Raw genomic sequence first — 19,411 nt, 5'->3', positions numbered from 1 at the left:
GGTGCTGATGAGAGACGTGACCTGTCCGCTGGGTGGTCTCGTGGGTGGCGGGCGCGGCATCAATGTAGCATCATGTACCACAGCCACGCAGAGCAAGAGGCCACAGCCTCTCAGCAGCTTTCATTTCCACACCTGCAGCAGCTGGTGGCTTTTGATTCTGGAACGTCTTCATTTCCTACAGAAAGAGAAAGAGTCTGATCCACACGCTTTCAATCCGCCATCTTTAAATGTTCATTTGAATGCAGCACAGAAGCCTCTCGATTCATCTAGACACATGCTTCCGATAAGTATTGAACGTGCCATGCTCATAGAAAGTACGTCACTGAAAATAAGGACTTGTGTTCTGCTTGAGATTTAGACGCGTGATACTTGGCCTTAGACATTCTTCCCTACAGAACAATAGGTCAGGAGTGTACCTATTGAGCTACCCTTGGTGTTGAGAACCCACTGAGTAATGAGTGTATCCTTCACCTGTTGACTAACAACTTTTGATATCTCACCAAGAAAGTGCTCCCAGACCTAGAGGCGCTAGTGCTCCCGCTCTGTCAATGTATTCTAAATTTCAAATATAGACTAAGAGTCTATAGGATTTAGTAGAAATGTTCTAATTTAACTCCGTGTGGACACAGCCATTGATTGGCGTGTTCGCAGAGCCATGGATTCTCCCAGTGAGATCCCTAATTCCATCTTCACCTGGTGGTGGCTCATTTCTGGCTTACTCAAAGATTCCCTCCAGTGCCACATTACAGAGAAAGACAGCTATATTCCCTCCCCTCCGTTTATTTCTAAGACACTCTGAGGACTTTGGCTCACATCCTTTGAAATAAATTATTAGAAGGGAGAATATAGTCTCCCATACAGAGGCTGACTATATATCCACACTTGCTGGCTCACCTACTATTTAGGAAATTTTTTCCTTGGTTTCAAATAACAGATGAGTACTTGCATTACCTTAAGAAGAGGGGGTTTGATGCGGCCTGGCAATGAAAAGCCATCCAGAGCGTAAATGCTCCCTCAGTCCTACTAAGAACATCACCTGCTCAGCAGCTGTGCTTGTCTCTTCCCTGAATGCCTTTTCTCCCCTTCAGTGCCTCTTTTCGGTAGTACTCTCTGCTCCCCTTAACTCTGACTGGCCCTTTGACTATCAGAACTTCAACCAACTCATGGATCCTTCCAGCTCTAATGCCCACTGCTCATGTTTGCTCTGTTGTTAGTATTTCCTGCATCAGATTCCTAAAAGGAAGAATGTGGCTGACACACCTCACCTTTTTGCCAAGCCATGATAGGAGTTGCTGCCTAGAGCCAGGTCACCATTCCTGGTCCAGTCAGCTATGCTGGGAGAGGGTACGGACGATGTGTTATAAAATATGGCCGCCATCGGCTTTCCTTTTCAGCAACAACTTTGAATGGAATGCTCCTCTTAGAAGATTCGGGACACAGAATCACAATGATAGCCAATTTTAGTAGTAAAGCATCCCACTTCTTCAGCTCCTGGGATACCCAAAGACAGCTCAGAGTACCTCCTAGCTCCAACATCAGTAGGAGTTGCCAAGAGGAACTTAAAATGTAAAGAAAGCAGACGATGTTGCATGTTCATTCAGTGTCTCCCACTAGTGCTGCTGGCTTCCAAAGTCAGACCACACACTAGTGCTCAACTAGAGAAATGCAGGAGATAGAAAAGAACAAGGCACAAAGAAGCTACCAGAGAAAGAAGGAAGAGGGTAGACAATGAGCGTCAGTAGAGATTAGAATTAGCAAAGGAGAAGAATAAGCAGCAGCCCCAGTGACGTCAGGACTGGAAGAAACTTAAGGACAAAATGTAATAATCCATGGGCATTCGGGAAAGGACAGCCGAGGACCGCAAAACTAAGAACCCCCTGAAAGTTCTCACTGTTTCCTGCTAGAGGGACATGGGAGAACTATCAAGCGGAAGAGAGAGAGCCATTCAGTGCCAGAGAGGCAGCTGGGATCCCAGCAGTACTTGTTGCCTCTATTCAGAATGATTTAGTAAGGATGAAAGGGAAAGGTATTTTAGAAAGTCATTCCTTTTAAGAAACAACATTTAAAAGTTTAGCACTCTAAGAATTGTCCTTTGTTTTATCTGAAAACAAGGCTGACACTACAACGTCTCAGCCATGTATGTATGGATATGTGCATTGGCATTTGTAAATGCTCTTACATATATACGTACGTAGGGCACAGTAATAAGACCATTCAGGGGGAAGATTATTTTTAACATCCCAAACCTACCCGTCTTTACAAATCTTCTCCCCTTCGTCGTGGTTAACTTGAGAGGCTGAGGACTTAATCCAAATATGATGCTCTTTGAGTTTCTGCTGTCTGTTTTCAGAGCCTAAGGCGCATATCAGGGGAGAGTGGGCTATTTCTTGGATTAGTCTGGTTCTGCTGCATAACACACAACCCAAAAGTCTCACCAGCATCCAGCAGTAAGCATTTATTTTTGCTCATGGGTCTGCAGATTGGCAGAAACAGCTCTGCTGCAGCCTATGGGTCAAGGACAAGTGTTCTCCATGTGTCTCATTCTGGGGCTCAGAACAAGAGGAGCTTTGGCTCCCTGGAGCAGGTTTTTCTAGTAATAGAAGGTGGATGCTCCCAAAGGACCAGCAGAAACACATGATGGCCCTGATGGCCTAGGCTTGGAAGAGGCACCCTGCTGCTTCTGTCCACATTCTATTGGCCAAAGTAAGTTACATGGCCCAGGCCAACTCTAATAGAGGAAAGACTACTCCTCCCGTGAAGGGAGGGGTGGGAAGAAGGAGGATACGTGCTGAAAAATGATCCAGTCCGTCATGGTGTTCAACTCTTGACTGAATAGCAGTTCCAGAATCTCATTTTATCAGTTATTTGGCAAGAAAATAGATTTTCTTGGAGAAACAATATTCTTTTTTTTTTTTAAAGATTTTATTTATTTATTTGACAGAGATAGAGACAGCCAGTGAGAGAGGGAACACAAGCAGGGGGAGTGGGAGAGGAAGAAGCAGGCTCCTAGCAGAGGAGCCTGATGTGGGGCTCAATCCCATAACACCGGGATCACACCCTGGGCCGAAGGCAGACGCTTAACCGCTGTGCCACCCAGGCGCCCCGGAGAAACAATATTCTTACACAAGATTTTGAATTAATTCTCAAATCATCCAGTTGCTCTGTTGAAGCAGAGCAGTGATAGAACTTAGCCACCGTTTATAACAATGTTTCTGTAGGACATAAAGTATTAAGACTTCCAACTTGGGACACCTGCGTGGCCCAGTTGGTTAAGTGCCTGCCTTTGGCTCAGGTCATGATCCCAGGGTCCTAGGATCGAGCCCCCATTGGGCTCCCTGCTCAGAGGGGAGTCTGCTTCTCCCTCTCCATCTGCCCCTGCCCTGCTAGTGCGCTCGTGTGTGCTCGCTCTCTCTCTCTCTCTTTCTCAATAAATAAAATCTTTAAAAAAAAAAAAAGAATTTCTTCCTACTTGAGATTCTCACACACTTCCACATTAGGCTAAGGAGTTCTCCTTCTCTCCACCCTCTTCCCAGCTCTAAGCCGTCAAAATAGCTGTGAGGATGGGCTTCCTCCCACACAGTCCTCTAGGGACATGTCTCTCTATCTTGAACATATTCCCACAACTTTTTTTTTCTTTGTTCATATTTCCTAGGGATTAAACTGGCTGCTTCCTTTTCTAATGTCACTACCTAATTTTCTCCTTCCTGGATTCTGTGGAAGGCAGACCTCAGGCTCAAGGATTTTGACCCTGCTCTTCTGTCCTGGGGGAGTTCAGCCTATGCAAAACTTTTTTTAAGATGTTCGTTGCTATTAGAGACAGTAGGACCATTCTACCAACAGGCTCCTTCCTCTGCTTGCCCTTTGGCTCTTTGGTTTTCAGGAGACATTATGAGAAACCCGCCTCCATGGACTGGTGGGGAATTCCACATAAATAAGATTTCAGGGGACCCAAAAATTTGCCTGGAATTATATATAGAATTTTCCAGGTCAGTAGTGTTCAACAGAGGTTAGAGGGGGTCCTAATCCAGTCAGGACCTAAGACTCTAAGCTCCTTGAGGGCAAAAACCCAGGTTACGTGGAAGAGATCAGCATAACCTTGATAATGTGAAGTCTTCAGATTACAGAGAGGACTGAAATTGGTAGACGTTTCGGATCCCCAGCTCACTTCAGTGGGCACCACGTCACACAGACAGGGAAGCTGGTGGAGCTTCTCCGCTACTTGTGTGTTCCTGGGCAAGGGGTGGGTCTTACTCATCCTTCGCTAGTGCTTGCCACCTACTAGGCACTCTGGAGGTGTTGGTGGAAGGACAGGAGGAGGATTGGAAGAACAGGATTAGCTGGGATTGGAGTGGAAGTGGAACTGAGATGAGGGAAGCAGCCTGCCCAAGTGATGATGAACCGGCAGCTTGTGAATGGAGATTGCTGCTCAGAGCTTCACCGTCCCCTGCTTTCACCTGCTGCCTGCACTTGAGTTGACAGCCTGGAATAGAGTTCGGTACCAGAACTGAACCTGGTGGGTGGTTCAGCCCTGCGGCAGAGTCCGCGGCTGGCCGGTAGAACGGAATAAGTTGGGCCTAGGTTGCAGCCCTTACTTGCCCCCTCCTGAATAGAGAAAACCTTTATTTCCTGGCTTAAAATGTATTTCCTTTTTTGTGTCTTTTGTTGTTTTTTTGTTTTGGTTTTGATTTTAGAAATACATCAGTAACTGTTAGTATCATTTAGTAATTAGCCTTTTACCCCTGAACAAGGTAACCACCTTCAATTCCCGACTCATCAGTAAACCTTGGGGAAGGGTACGCGGTGCCTGGGTGGCTCAGTCGGTTAAGTGTCTCCCTTCAGTCAGGTCATGATCTCAGGGTTCTGGGATGGAGCCCTGCATGGGGCTCCTTGCTCAGCAGGGAGCCTGCTTCTCCCTCTCCCTCTACTGCTCCCCCTGCTTGTGCTGTCTCGCTCTGTCAAATAAATGTATAAAATCTTGAGGAAAAAAAAAAAGACCCTTGGGGAAGGGTAAAAAGTTCGGGTGATGTCGCTGACTATAGCACTAAGTTGGCTAGCATTAGAAAAATCACTACCTAAATAAAGTTGTATACGTACTACAATAATAATATCTTTTAAAGGACTGGGGTGGGTTGAAGAGAAAGCCTACAGAGGTAACAGTCCATAGGCAACCCAACAGCTGTTAGGCAACTGAAGGGCTAAACTCCTGAAGGGCAGTTTATACATTGAGGCCATAGATAAGATGGCTACTGTCGACGTTTTGTTTATGGTCCCTTTTTTTTTAAGATTTATATATTTTATTTATTTTTTTAAAGATTTTGTTTATTTATTTGAGAGAGCAAAAGCAAGAGAGATCACAGAGGGAGAGGGAGAAGCCGACTGAGCACTGAGTGGAGAGCCCGATGCGGGGCTCCATCCCAGGACCCCGAGATCATGACCTGAGCTGAAGGCAGATGCTTAACTGACTGAGCCACCCAGGCACCCCTTATTTATTTATTTGAGAGAGAGAGAGAGAGAGAGAGAGCATGAGCAGGAGGAGGGAGAGAGAGATTCTCAGGCAGACTCCCCACTGAGCACGGAGCCCGATGCGGAGCTCGGTCTCACCGCCATGAGATCATGACCTAAGCTGAAACCAAGAGTTGGCCGCTCAACTGACTGAGCCACCCAGGCGCCCCATTGTGTCCCTTGAAGAAGATATTCATTCTCTTTCTAGACACACTTAATTCATTGTGGTGAATAAATGTGTAACTGTGTAAACACACTATTTAAATGGACATGTTTTACGTAAATCAATTTATTTTTTCTTTATCACAGAAGTGCTTAACATTTAATCCAGCCAAAAGAATATCTGCCTACAGTGCTCTGTCTCACCCGTACTTCCATGACCTGGAGAGGTGCAAAGAGAACGTGGATGCCCATCTGCCGCCCAGCCAGAACAGCTCGGAGATGAATACAGCCTGAGGTCCCAGCCGCCGCCTTGAGCTGATCTCCCGGAGAACACCCCTGGGGGCTGATGGCCCCCCACCCTGAGTGAGCCCCGGCAGAGCTGCTGAAGATCACTGGCTGGGGACCTAGTTGCCGTCTTCTGGACGGGCTCTGCTTCTCCATGGAAACCGCCTAGTTGACTGTTTGGAGATCAATGCAAGAATGATTGCAGCTTTATGTTCATTTGTTTGTTTGTTTGTCTGTTTGTTTGTTTCAAGAACCTGGAATACTTCCAGAAGAAGAGAAGCTGCTGACCAATCGTGCTGCCGTTTCATTTTTCTAACCTTGAATGCTGCCAGTGTGAAGTGAGCAATCCAGGCACAGCTGAGTTATGATGTAATCTCCCTGCAGCTGCCCAAGCCTGATTCGGTACTTTTAAGTGAGAGAGAGAGAGAGTGTGTGTGTGTGTGTGTGTGTGTGTGTGTGTGTGTGTGAGAGAGAGAGAGAGATTCTTGTTCTCTTAAAGTGTTACTTTCTGTAAACAACGAGAATAATTGAATTTTAAAGACTCAAAGTGACCTATAAGTAACAGGTGTCTGTTGACTAAAGGTGATTTACCAGAATGGGCTTCTCAAATTAGAAAGTTGAGCCTGTATCCTCAGAATTTCATAGCCAAAAGCAGTAAATTTGCTAGTAGTAAAAGGTTCACTATCTAGATGAAGTTTTCTACACACAACAAAAGAAAAAAAATGCTAGTATCTTTTAAGAGACCTGTTTTTTAAAGTGTACATTCTATTTACTCTTCAAAAAGCTGAATTTACTCAATATGAGCCCATTTTAACCTGTATTATATGCTTTATTGTTTCTTTTGAAAAATACCTGTAAGCTTTTTCTTACTTGCTATAGATTTAGAGAGTGTACCTCAAATAGGTGAAATTGTCAAAAAAAAAAAAATTAGAGAAAGCCTTTATTTCCTGATTTGAAATCTCTTTCCTTCTTGGGTTTTGTTGTTACTTTATTTTGTTTTTTGATTTTAGGAATTTGTCAGAAACTGTTTCCTGTTTTGGTTTGGAGAGTCATTCTCTCTGACCAGAGACATGAATACCATTTAAGTTTTCACTATTACACTGTACTTTTTCTACCATGCACTGCTTTGTTTGCGAAGTATCCATCTTATCTATCCCCCAGGGCCTCTAACATATATTACTATTACATGACTAATAACAGATTGCTTCAGCTTTTCCCGTGCACCCCCTGCTTGCTTTCTTTCAGTGAACCTTTTGAAAATAGTTAGATTCAGATTGTGGCTTATGGTCCCCCTTTCGTGATCCTAACAGAGTCTCTCCCCCCACCCCGCCAGTATGTTCCCTCTCGCACGCGATCTTCTTACCTGGCATTTGTTGTTACCTAGGCAGTGAGTAGAGGACTGGTTCTTCTCTATCACCAGCACATAGATTGCTTTAAACTGTTACTTAGTGTTTTACAATTTTTTAGAATATATGGTCAGTGTAGAATCAGAGGGAATGTCTTTCACTATTTTTTAGAAATATATATTTACTCTATAAAACCATCCTTTCTCATCCCCCAGGCTGTGCTTGTTTCTAGTGCCTTGTGCATACTCCTGTTCTCTGCAGAGCCAGCCTGACCTGGGCATTGTGAACAGCTTTATTTTTTTTTTTCTCTTGCCATTTTCTCTACTGTTCTTTATATTTCAATGTCATCTCTGCCTTATATGTGGTTAGTGCTTGAAGACACAGAGATTAAGTATCTTTCTGGAGGGTTAGCTATCTTTGCTTTCTGACTCATGTTTTGCGTGCGTGCAACAGTTAGACCATGTTTAGAGTTAGGGTTTTCAGAGAATGAACATTGCTTCCCTCAGTAGAAAATGTTCCAGATGATGTTTATATATTGTCAAGCCTCCCTGAATTCTTCACAGCTCAATATTTCTATACTACCATCTTGAACAAGAGAAAAATTAGGAGACTTTTCTCCTTGAAAGCTTTTTGGGGTGGGAATTACTCTTTTTTAATACATGCATTGTTGAACATTTTTCTAACTCAGTAACTTGAAGAGCAGGAAGATTTGTCTAAAGCCAGATATGAATGAGAAGATGGGCCATAAGAATGTTTTACACTTTCTTCATTGTTGACAACATTGACTATGTTTGGTCATTACCGTAAATGCTTGAGATATAATGAATCCAGAGCATTCGGGACAATGTCTCCCCTGGAACAGTGAGTTCTGCCTTTCCTTTGATCGGGGGTCAAAATACAAAGACGTTTTTGCTGGGGCCTAGAAATTGAATTTTAAAACTCCCTGCACTGATTCGTCATGTGCTTTTTGGTTAGTATCCATGATTAGAGTGGACATACCTTGAGTTTCTGCTTCTTTAAGTTTTTTATAAGTATTGTCCAGAAAAATGCAGCTGTTCTAAACTGGAATTTTTCAGCATTCTTGAGAATTTTAAACAAGTAGAGAGCTCCACTTTATTTCTAGCATATACTTTTGGTTCGTTTCTCGGTATGTTTATGAAGAAAACTTAAAGCCCAAACATTTCAGCGTTGAATACTGGGCAGATTATCCTCGGAGAGGCAGAAGGAGGGGGCACCTCGGCCTCTCTGAACTTAAGAGTCTAGCCGAGCTCTCCATCTGGAGATAGTGTGGTTGAGTGATTACTCTGTTGTTTTATGTCTTTTATATCCAGGCTCACCAGTTCTGAAATCCAGATCCCACACAACCACCCTTGCCATGAGGGCACTTGGAAGCACACAGCAGCACAGGAATTTACTGAACACAGCTTTTTCTTCTGTGACGTATGGTTTCAAACATCTTTGCCAAAAGTGAAGCCATGGTTTGCTGAAAAGGTCATATTGCCCCAGGGTTATACTGAAGCAGCTTATAGCAGTAAAAATCTGGTGTCGGATTGAAAATCACATTTGAATTTCATCCTGAGGACTGGTGCTGGCATGGGCCTGATAGTTTCTATATGACAGTTGTCCTAGTGGCCCAGGCATCATAGGAACTGTTGTGCAGGGTGGAGTTGTAACAATCCCATTTAAGAATAAAAGAGAAACTTGTCCATTTCAGCATCATAAGCTATCATGTGGCAAAGGTAATAAGGCCCTAATCTTACGACCTGAAAAACACAATTTCCAAGAGCTTTTAAGAACCCTGTGCATTGGCTCCTCCCACTTTGTCTCTCCTTAAAGTGGGTAGGAACCCAAGAAGCAAAAAACCCAAGAACCTGTTTTGGACAGGAGCTCCGAGCCATTTCATCCCTCTGTATTCTTATGATTTTCTCTCAGGAATCACACAGTAGGAATGGCACACTTTTCATTTAGCCCAAGGTGTCTTACTAAGAATAGTTCAAAATATTTACTTAAGAACAGAATCTCAGCCTTTTAATTTTAAGTAAAAAATGAAAATTTCAGAATGCACAGGATATCTTAAAGAAAATTTGTACCCCTTACTAAAGATTTTATCGTTTGACTACAGAATGTGGTACTATCCATCTTGATGGAAAAAAACCTAAACAGTACCAAATATTTTGAACCTTAAATTATGTATTAAAATTGAGCTTTTAACTACAGCTGCTTCTCTTAAAAGTGGCGCCTATTAAAGTCAGTAATGGCAATCTTCATTCCTTTATGGAAATTAAAATCATGTAAGCTTCTAATATAAACATATTAAAATTCTTCTCTGCAAAGAATTGCTTCTTTTAAATGACAACTGGACTATTTTTATGATAAGCACACGAGAGAGTGTCTCACATTTTCCAAAAGCAGGCTTTCGTTGCATCGTTGGGCCTAAGAAAGAGTAATATTAAAAGTTAATAAGCTACTGTAATTACTTAATTGTGTTAGTACAGAAACTATAGGATATTTACCTTGGAAAGAAAATGTTGAGGCATTATAAATTCTTAGGTGTTGCTAGAATTCAGAAGAATGCATGTTTTACATTGTGACACATGAAAACAGTGTCTTTATTTTATAAAAATAAAGATGTGATCTGATTTCTAAATCTTTAAAAGTCCTAATACAGTGGACAATGGATAGAGGAAATTCAGGAGAAAAAGTATTCAAAGAAGGATAGTTTCAAAGTTAGATATATTTTGAAGGATATGTATTAACAAATATATGGTAAGAATTTATATTAAAGTCACCTGGCAACTATGAAGTTGATACATTCAAAAACATGTTTTATGGAAAAGCTGTTCCAAGTAGTTGCCATTTCAAATGTCTGCCTGAATAAACTAAACTACCTGTACTACTTTCTCACTTCATGGGAGAAAGCAGCTACAAGAAGCTATGCTCGTTATACAAGCCTGAGAATGTTCCCTGTAGAATATATATATATATTTATATATATATGCATATTAAATTTTAAAAAGGCACATATTTCCTGTGCCACCAGGATTTTTTGAAAAATTGTGAAGCCCAAATCACGTGCATCCAATACATTCAGATGTATGATTAGAAACATAGCTACGTGCTCCTTCCCCGCCGTGGAAAAACTTCTTGAGGCTACCAAAAGCCTATCAAGCAACGTGAGCCCCCAGATAATTAACAGTGGTGTTTTCCTCAAAAGCACAAGAAAATAGCATTTTCATTTCTTACCAATGCAGTTTTCAACCTAGTTGTGTTACATACCTATATCTCAAGCATTTCTAACTTGTACTTTTTCACAAAACTAAAATATTCCTTTGGCCTTTTCTATCTCCTGATGTTTGTATACAATAGAAATGTAAAAGAGGAGGGGTCTGATTTTTAAATGTGCTTTTTTTTCTCAATTAGTTGTTTGTTTTAATGAAGTATGAATCAGCTTTTCAAAATGTTTTCTATTTCTTAGCATTCCCAGGGAGTTTAGATAAATGCATGAACTTCCATCGACATATTTATGTTTCCTCGATACTGGTGCTCTGGCCTTCAAGAAGAAAAACAAGAGCCTTTTGAAAATTAATACAGGCTTTTTTTCAAGCATCTACTTAAATATTATTACAGCAATCTGAAGGTTATATGGTAGGAAAGGGAAACGATTTTTCTTGCAGATGTCTGTTTTAAATTTCACACTGTCCTAAGGCATGGGCTTTCTTGTTTCATTCCAGTATGTTCCACAAGGTGGCACTTTCAGGAGGTGGGGGGGTGGGGGGAGAAAATCCGAGCAAGAGGTACTTCTCAAGACTTCGTTCTAACTTTATTTTTCTGCACATATTTTACTCTTGCTTAGCACTAGTTTGTCAGGATGATTAAGAGTCTTCGTAACATTCTGTGACCTCGATATCTTAGTTGTTCACTAGGTTCTGAACAGCTGTCTGTAAGTCATTCTTGAGAATGGATAATACACCCATTTTGATTATTTAAGTGCATAAAGAGAGCCAAGACCTCTTATTTTTCAAGAAGCATTTCTTTGAGGTACCTAATTACCTCACTGTTCTAGGTGCAGAAGTTACAAAGATGGACAGGCTAACTATTAAAAGGCAACATTCATCTGTGACCAGGATGGTTTTGTTAGGAGTGTAAAACTCCTCCAGTGGCCTCGGCCAAAATACCTATACCCCCATCTGCTGTTTTCACATTTCTTACCATGATGGTCTTTAGACATTGATTAAAATTTTAAATCCTCATGTAAGAATCAGATGAATAAAATAAGTAACATTGGTATTTAAGTAGACAAAACTATTTTTTCCAGAAGAATTGCCATGCTGAAACAGAGCCCTTATATACTAAAAGACCTGGTAATTTTTTACATCTGTATAATCACAAGTGTAAATTCACAAGAAAAGCTAATTTTTAAAAATCCTGTCCAAGCATGTGAGCGTAACAACATAGGAGTATATTTACATAAATCTTTAATTTATCCATCTGTTTAATTTTTCCTATGTATCTCCATACACTCCTATGTTTTAATTCCTAGGTCTGCTCAGAGACTGATCATTCCCCAGGTGATTTTAGTTAATTTTAGTTAATTTTAGAAGCCCTTTTCCTCAGTAAGTGTTACAGAAATTGAGGAGGAAGGCAGTTGTAGTACTTTTCAGAGTTTCCTTAGCACGGCATAACAGAAGGCAGTTTATTCCTTCTGAGTGGGAGAAACTCGATGGTGCCTGCTTAACTTTCCTGCAAAGTAGCGGGCAGGCAAGTCTCACTAACTCATTTCTAAATCACCGCACACACTAGGGGCTGGCCAGAGCTCTCTGGGAACTCGTCGGCCCCTTCCCTCTGCTTAAAACCCCACCGAAGTAGTTTCCAATTTAAGCCCCTAAATGGAAGGCCGAATTCAAACCTCGAGTTTGTTATCAGTTGGGCCAGTCTGAACTCTATTTGCTCGTGGTCGACACTTGACGGCCACCTGAAAACCTTCTGGGTGCGCTGCGCCGTCACCCCGCCCCTTTGGCTGTAGAGCGGCAGTGGGCGGAGCTGGCTGGGACCCGCCCGCCGCTCACCTGTTAGTGCCTGAAACGTAGTACAGACCCGGCGGGAGATCGTCCGAGGTCCATGTGCCCTGCTGCTGTCTCAGAGGCATCTGTTCTGCAATCCTAGGAGGTAAATTGTTCCTAGAAGCAAACGGGTGTCTTCTGTGCATAAATAAGTACAACACAATTCTTTGAAAGTTCGGGTATAAAGAGATGCTGTTCTTTATGAAGCGTCTACCAGGCATCTCTCAAGCTCTAAGCTCAGCTTTTTTTTTTTTAAGAGAAGATGTATAATTACAAGAAAGATTTTTTATTTTTTTATTTTCTATCATTCTACATATATGATGGCAAAAGATATGTGTGGAGAAGTTTTGTTTTGAAAATTTGTTTATTTTCTTCCTAGGCAAAAGCTCCTCTAGTTTCTAATTTCTTCTTTCTCTTTTTTCTTTATCCAATAGTTAAAGGTATGTAAGCCAATTATCTCACGTAGTAGAGGATTTTCCTGTTTAGAGGACCTTTTGTGTGAATTGTTTCTTCAAGCAAATAATCAACTCCTCCTCTGCTTTGGGAGTTTGGATTGTCAAATATAGGTTTCCTTAGAAAGGGGGCACATAACTGTACATATTGCAATAAAGAACTATGACTGTAGCACTAATGAGCAAGCATAGAGCCACACACAGTTATTTAATTTCTGACACTCTGTGGTTTCCGGCCAAATTCCGTCGACATGCTTAGGTTACAGCCCTGAAGATACCCATTGTACTCTTAACTTGAAAGTTTCTAATCTTAAGTTTTTTGAAATGCAATAATATGTATTAGCTAGCAATACTTCTGTGATCACCAGCACCTCCTAATTTAACCTTGAAGTCTCCAAATAATGAGAATAGACCCCAGCGGTAATACATTTCTTGAACCGAACCCCGAAGTACATTGTATAGCTTCTCATTTTGGTCCTGTGTTTGCAACAACATACACGTGATTATCACAGTTCCTCACTTACTTTGTATTCATGTGTTTTACTATGACCAGTAGTAAATATATTAGTTAGTACATGGGATAAATAGCAGCAACTACCCCTAGCATCAGCACTTAACAAGGTGGGGAATTTCTATTTCAAGTTGTTCTACACTTGCATAAATTATTTCTATTATTATTCATGTATGTTATTTATTTCTGAGTCACACTAGTCCTGTGAAAGTACAACTGAAAGGAGATGGCATTAGGATTTGCATTTAATGTTCATTATCATGGTCTTGATGGAGCTAAGTAAATTAAAATTAGACTAAGCCCCCAAATAAGCCGCATTTATTTTAACATGATGGGTAGAATTTAAGTCTGTAGGTGTAGTATTTTTGTGTCTAGGTGTTTTATCATTGTGTAAAGGAATTAAAGCAAAGGACTTTGTAGTTCTTTTGTCAAGTATGCATACAGTATAGCGTGAAAATACAGCAAAAATTTAAAATCAGATAGAAAAGCATCAGATACTGCCTTAATTTAGGAACTCTGCCAGACAGCTGTCAGTGTAGGCGCCAGGCAGAGACAGGTGCCTGGGTGGTGCCGCCTCCTGTCTGGCCTCGAGATGAAGCTTCCTCCCTGGGATCTCGATCTCGTGCCCTCATAGGTGTCCTGTGTAGTAGTGGGAACAGGTAGTAACCGTTGCAAGAACAGCGTGAGAGTTTTCTATAGAAGCAAACTGTCAGCTTGTGCCTTGGGGCTTCCAGAATGTGTCAGATGGAGAAATTCAAGTTTCCGTGCTTCAAGCAACTTGGTTTTGTACAGAAGCAATTCAGTCCGGTAATAAACACAAGGATTGCATGTACAGTAGTCAACAGTGGATATTAATAGCCAACAGTCCCCAACAGCTCAGAAGCTTGTGGCGTTTCTGGTATTTTAGGTTTGGATCTGAAGGTTAATTGGCAAGTGTTTGGTATAGAAGAGCAGTATGTGTTAAGAAAAGCACAATATCGGTTCCCGTAGAGTGCAAATGAGAGCTAGAGGGTTTTATAGGATTATCATGTCAGAGATGTGTAAATGCATGTTTTCACTGTAAAATGTATTAGTGTAGTGTTTCTGCATTCCCATAGGGCTTAGTTAAAACTTTATTCTAGGTTTTCAGCGAGGCTGTCCTATCCAGTAAGCTTTTTTTTTTTTTGGAACTTTTATAATAGAAAATGTGTTAAACGTAGAAAAAAAATTGTATTTTGGATATTTGACTTGTTGGTTTCTGTGTTTGAAATCACGGTTCTGGAGATGTAGAGATGGTGCATGGGCATGTCAGATACTAATCTAGGCTGTGTGAACCAACGTCCTCCCATCCCCCCAGCATCCTTCCTCCCTCCCGCTGAAGTGCTCCCTGCCTCCATCCCGGCCTGTCTGCATGGTGCTCTTTATCCTCTTCTGCCGCTCTTTGGGCGTCAGGGACACGAAGAGAGGGATGCGTTAGGCATCACGGTGTGCCTGCTCGGGCTTGGCCACCACTTTTACTTGACCTTTGGCTGGGCACAGAGTGTGCTCGCGGCACTGATCACAGATGCCCTCCAGCACATTTGTGTGCATCTTGATTTTAAAACCAAGTCATCCTACAGAGCATTCAATTTCGGCTGTGGTACAAAAGGAGAAACTAAACAAGTCTATACAGCACATTCCAGGCTGCTGTTTTCTATCCATCTACAGGCCATAGTTTTACTGTATTTCTTCATACTTGAAACTCATTCTGCTATTATAATATCAGGGTACAGACTTATAAGGGTGCATGTTCCTTAAAGGTGCAAAATTACTCTCATTCCGTTTGCTCATATCGCTACAGAATGCTCTTTTGGTGCTTGGGTTTGAGCAGGTGAAAGAAGCAGTGTGGAAATTCACTGCCTGGAACACAGTCTTACAAGAATGTTGACAGATGGCTTGGTAGCAGAGAGTGCTTCTGCTCTTTTCTCCATACACAAGGTTGAGAGTTACCACACTGGCCTGTCAGGTTCACCTGGGTATCCTTTCTCACAGAGGACAGAAACCCTGTGCTCTCCCCAAATGTGGGTGCGGTGCAGCTCTCTGAAAGCAGAGACCTTCCTACGTACCGGATCATTTAGCCCCCAAAGAAAAATGGCCGTGGGTGTAGACAGGAGCAGAATGGGAAGGGTTCTCTCACTCTGGTGACCATCCCTCCATATAGAAAGCTCTCCTGGGGCAAAAAAAAGAAAAAAAAAAAAAGAAAGAAAGAAAGCTTATCTGTAAAGTTACCCCCTTCATAGCACCCTGAGCTAAATGATCTTGCTTCTTTCCCTTTAGGTAGATGAAAATACAGGTCAGTTTATCTAGACTCTTCTCACCTGAAGAGGAAAATAGGAAAGTAGATTGTTTGTATCATGTAAGATATATAATCCAAGAACTACGAAAACTTACCTTAAATCCCCCATCACTAGCAATCTGTTTTAAAAAGTAGCTCGAGTCAAAGATGCTTTATGACCTGGACTGCCCGCGGTCAGGGGCAGTCATTCTAGCATGCGCCTTATTCTAGGACTTACTTGGAGAGCGACAGTTGCCGATGCTGACTCTGTTGCAATGGCAAAGGTAACGTGTCAGAGAATTCAGAGGGTTGCAGATCACAAACCTTTGGAAACTGGATGTCTTACTGGGTGCTAGAATGCAAATTTAGGTATTTATTGTCAGATAATGGAATTCATTGTTTTTTAAGAATTAGTGTTGAAACTTCACTGTCCAGTTCATTGTTTTCACATATGCACAAGCTAAATTGAAGCAAAAAGAGAATGGTTTGTATATTTGTCATACCTTTTGTATTTCTTACAATAAAAATATTGGTAGCAAATAAAAGTAATAAAAACAGCCATCTCAGACTGCTTTCTTGGAAATGAATTATTGTCATAGCTATTTTTCTTTTCACTTAATATAAAATGAATATAATTACAATGAGTGAAGTAACTTATAATTAAATAGGTTTTAGCAGAATGCATTTTAAACTTTTGTTGGAAGAGACTCCTTTTCAGGTTTCAGATGTTTTTAAAAGCTAAATAGCATCTCGTTGAGCTTAAAGCTCCAGTAACAAATGTTTAGTAAGCTCTTACTAGTTAGTTATGCTAAACTCTGACAACCCAACCGAAAATCAATGTCCGCCAGGTATGCAAGTAGAAATACTGTGCGTGTGCAAAGGCATGCAGTTATGTAAGAGCTAGCAGTCAGATTGGTGAGGCCACCCCTGAGGCTGTGGCTGTAGCATCTGGATCCTAACCTACAGAAAGCAATCCAGTCTCCCCGCATGACCTGGTATACACATGCGCACGCAGATGCACACGTCTGTACCAGGAGCTGAGATTTTGTGAAATGATGCTGAGTGCCCCACATGTTCTCTATTTTATTATCCTCCACTCTTTGAAAGTGCTGGTGGAACCCACTAAACTGATTTCAGAACCCCACTAATAGACCGTGACTTAATGTTTGAAAACAACTAGTAAGGGGGTGGGTGGGTATGTGAAGGAGTCTGGAGGTGATGCTGGGAAGGGTTTAATGTGCCATATAAAGGAATTTGGAACCACTGAGGGGGTTTAAAGAGGAAGACCATGTCTTTTAATGCGTGTTCCTCTTTGTTCATCTGCTTATATACTGATGCAGAGTGATAGACGAAGCAGCTACTGAGACACTATACAGCAAACCAGAAGTGTTGCTGTCTGATACAGTCCCCTCTTCGTGTATGATGTCAGGTACTTTTTTTAAGATTTATTTATTTTAGAGAGCACACACAAGTGTCAGGGAGGGACAGAGGGAGAGATAAAACCTCAAGCAGACTCCCCACTGAGCGTGGAGCCCAATGCAAGCCTCTGTCCCAGGACCCTGAGATCATGACCTGAGCCAAAATAAGAGTCGGCCTCTTCACCGACTGAGCCACACAGGTGCTCTGATACCAGGCATTTTTAAGTTGGTCCTCCAGAATTCCCTGGGAGCTCTCATTAGGACTTGCCTTACTTTTGTTTAACAGGCCCTAATGTGCATCTGCATTTTTAAAATTCGCCTGAAATATTCAGGAGGGATAATACAGAAAGTCAAGAGTATGATCTTTACTAAGAAATTGAAAAGCTTGTAGGGGTGCCTGGCTGGCTCAGTCAGAAGAACATGTGATCTTGGTCTTGGGGTCATGAGTTCAAGCCCAACATGGGGTATAGAGATTACTTCAATAAATAAAATTTCAAAAACATGTTTTAGAAAAGAAATTGAAAGTTTGTAGTTCAGTAGATCACTCATAACTACAGATATTTGCACAAACCGTGGGCATCTATAATCATTTACTTCAGAGCAGTGTACAGAGAGAGCCTTCCATTGGTCCCTAGCTATCTCTGCTAGTCTCACTTAGAACTTCATTCCACTGAAAGCCGGAAGCCCTTTGCCACTGATTGTGCCCTGTTTACCGGCTCTCTAGGCAAGAGGTCATGGCAGGGATGGGCCCCAGGATGTCATACTCATTCTCCAAATGCCCCTTTCTGGATGGAGCTGATAGAGCAACCATAGTATCCCATGGCATGTGGGACCAAGAGACGGGGCTTCCATCTCCTAGATGTCTGCAAGCACTACCTGTAAATTCGGAGCTGCTGGTAGCTGTATTTCTCCCAGTGTGCACAGGGGATCATGGGGAGCTGGCCCATGGAGAGAGATGGTAATGTGCAGAGGCTAAATCCAGACAGCTTTCTGACTCCTGTTCCCCAGGCCTGGGAACTCCCCATATCCTTATGAAATCTGTCTCTAGGTTTTTCCCCCCCCTTTCCATTTAACTTCAGTAGCTCAAGGAAATTTCTATCAATTGCAGCAGGAATCCTGCTACAGCTCCCTCTCTCCTCTATCAGTACTATAGTTTGAGGCCGCTGCTCTGCACTGTAATTTCAAGCTATTGAAAAGCTAAGTACAAGAGTAGTGTCCTTATATAAGGGTGGGTAAAAACAATGATAGTGGAGCCTGCACTTTTCCAGTGGGGATTCCCAGAAACCTGTAGTATACACGGGAGAATACAGAGCTACACGTAAAAAGATCTACTCTCCCCAAGCATCAATTTTGCTTAAAATAAAAGAGAAAAGTGTTTTTCATTAAAGACAGACACTATTTTTAAAGTACATAAAAAAACATTGTGAAATAGAATGCAAAATTCAAATTTTTTAAATAATATAGAAGACTTCAAAGACATTTTATGACTTCAGTAACTGCACAGGGCTACCACGTCACCAGACACCACCCCCGTTACAATTCGCTCTCCTGCAGAACGTCTTTGAGAAGTACTGCATCAGCATAGAGGAGACATTAGCACTTGGAATGGGGTCCATTATTCTAAATCCTGTACTTCCTGTGATCTCTAGGATTCCTCACTGGAAAATGACATCTATTATGACAGTGTATTCAGAAAGCTGATAAAGTCGTTTAGTCATACTCACTTAACATCGACTGGCCTCAGCTTTCAAACAGCACCTGATGCAAAGAGGCAGAAGTGTCAAGAGTGATCATTTGTGATAATAGACCCTCCCTCCTGCCTGTGATACAGTGTTATTTAGCTGTAGGTACAGCCAAAATGGCTCTCTCAAGAGAAGGGAGGTAGTTAACATTCAAAGCGCCATCCCCCAAGTGCCAGATATTCTGACATACCATACAAATACAAACTATCTTATTTCCTCAAGTCATTCTCTCCAAGTCAGAAGCAGATGGTGGTTTCCGCTTTAAACAGTCCTAAAATAAGATTGCATACAACACATAAGAAAAAAATGTGATTTCGGCACCTGGGTGGCTCAGTCAGCTGAGTAACTGATTCTTGGTTTCGTCTCAGGTCATAATCTCAGAGTCATAAGATTGAGCCCTGCATGGGGCTCTGTGCTCAGAGGGGAGTCTGCTTGAGATTCTCTCTTTCCCTCTCCCTCTGCCCCTCCCTTGCTCATGCTCGCTCTCTCTCTCTCTCATAAATACATCTTTTTTTTTTTTTCTTTAAAGAAAGAAATGTGATTGCATTTTCTAGGGTCTAGAGATGCCTAAAACTGAGAGGAAGTCCAGTAGTGTTGAATGAATGAATGAGTCAGAAAATTTATATGTAACCGGTGAAAT

At 41.8% G+C, this 19,411-nt stretch overlaps 1 protein-coding gene across 3 annotated transcripts in view; it reads left to right on the top strand.

Annotated features, from left to right (window-relative positions):
• The window catches only part of CDK6 (cyclin dependent kinase 6), a 238,152-nt gene extending 222,064 nt beyond the window's left edge, over window positions 1-16,088 (top strand). Inside the window, exons 7-9 of one of the 3 annotated variants that reach the window (XR_004627502.1) lie at window positions 182-314; window positions 5,812-6,351; window positions 8,627-16,088. Coding sequence is in view for 2 of the 3 variants with exons in the window: in XM_034667706.1 (XP_034523597.1) it covers window positions 182-314; window positions 5,812-5,828 (150 nt within the window). In the remaining variant the exon portion in view is untranslated. Of the gene's footprint in view, window positions 1-181; window positions 315-5,811 lie in introns of all 3 variants that reach the window. The other 2 variants (XM_034667706.1, XM_002918235.4) reach the window with 2 other exon arrangements.
• Window positions 16,089-19,411: the final 3,323 nt, after the last annotated feature.

Source organism: Ailuropoda melanoleuca, chromosome 1, assembly GCF_002007445.2.
Source record: "Ailuropoda melanoleuca isolate Jingjing chromosome 1, ASM200744v2, whole genome shotgun sequence".
Taxonomy (NCBI): Eukaryota; Metazoa; Chordata; class Mammalia; order Carnivora; family Ursidae; genus Ailuropoda; species Ailuropoda melanoleuca.
This window is presented reverse-complemented; position numbering and strand designations above follow the sequence as displayed.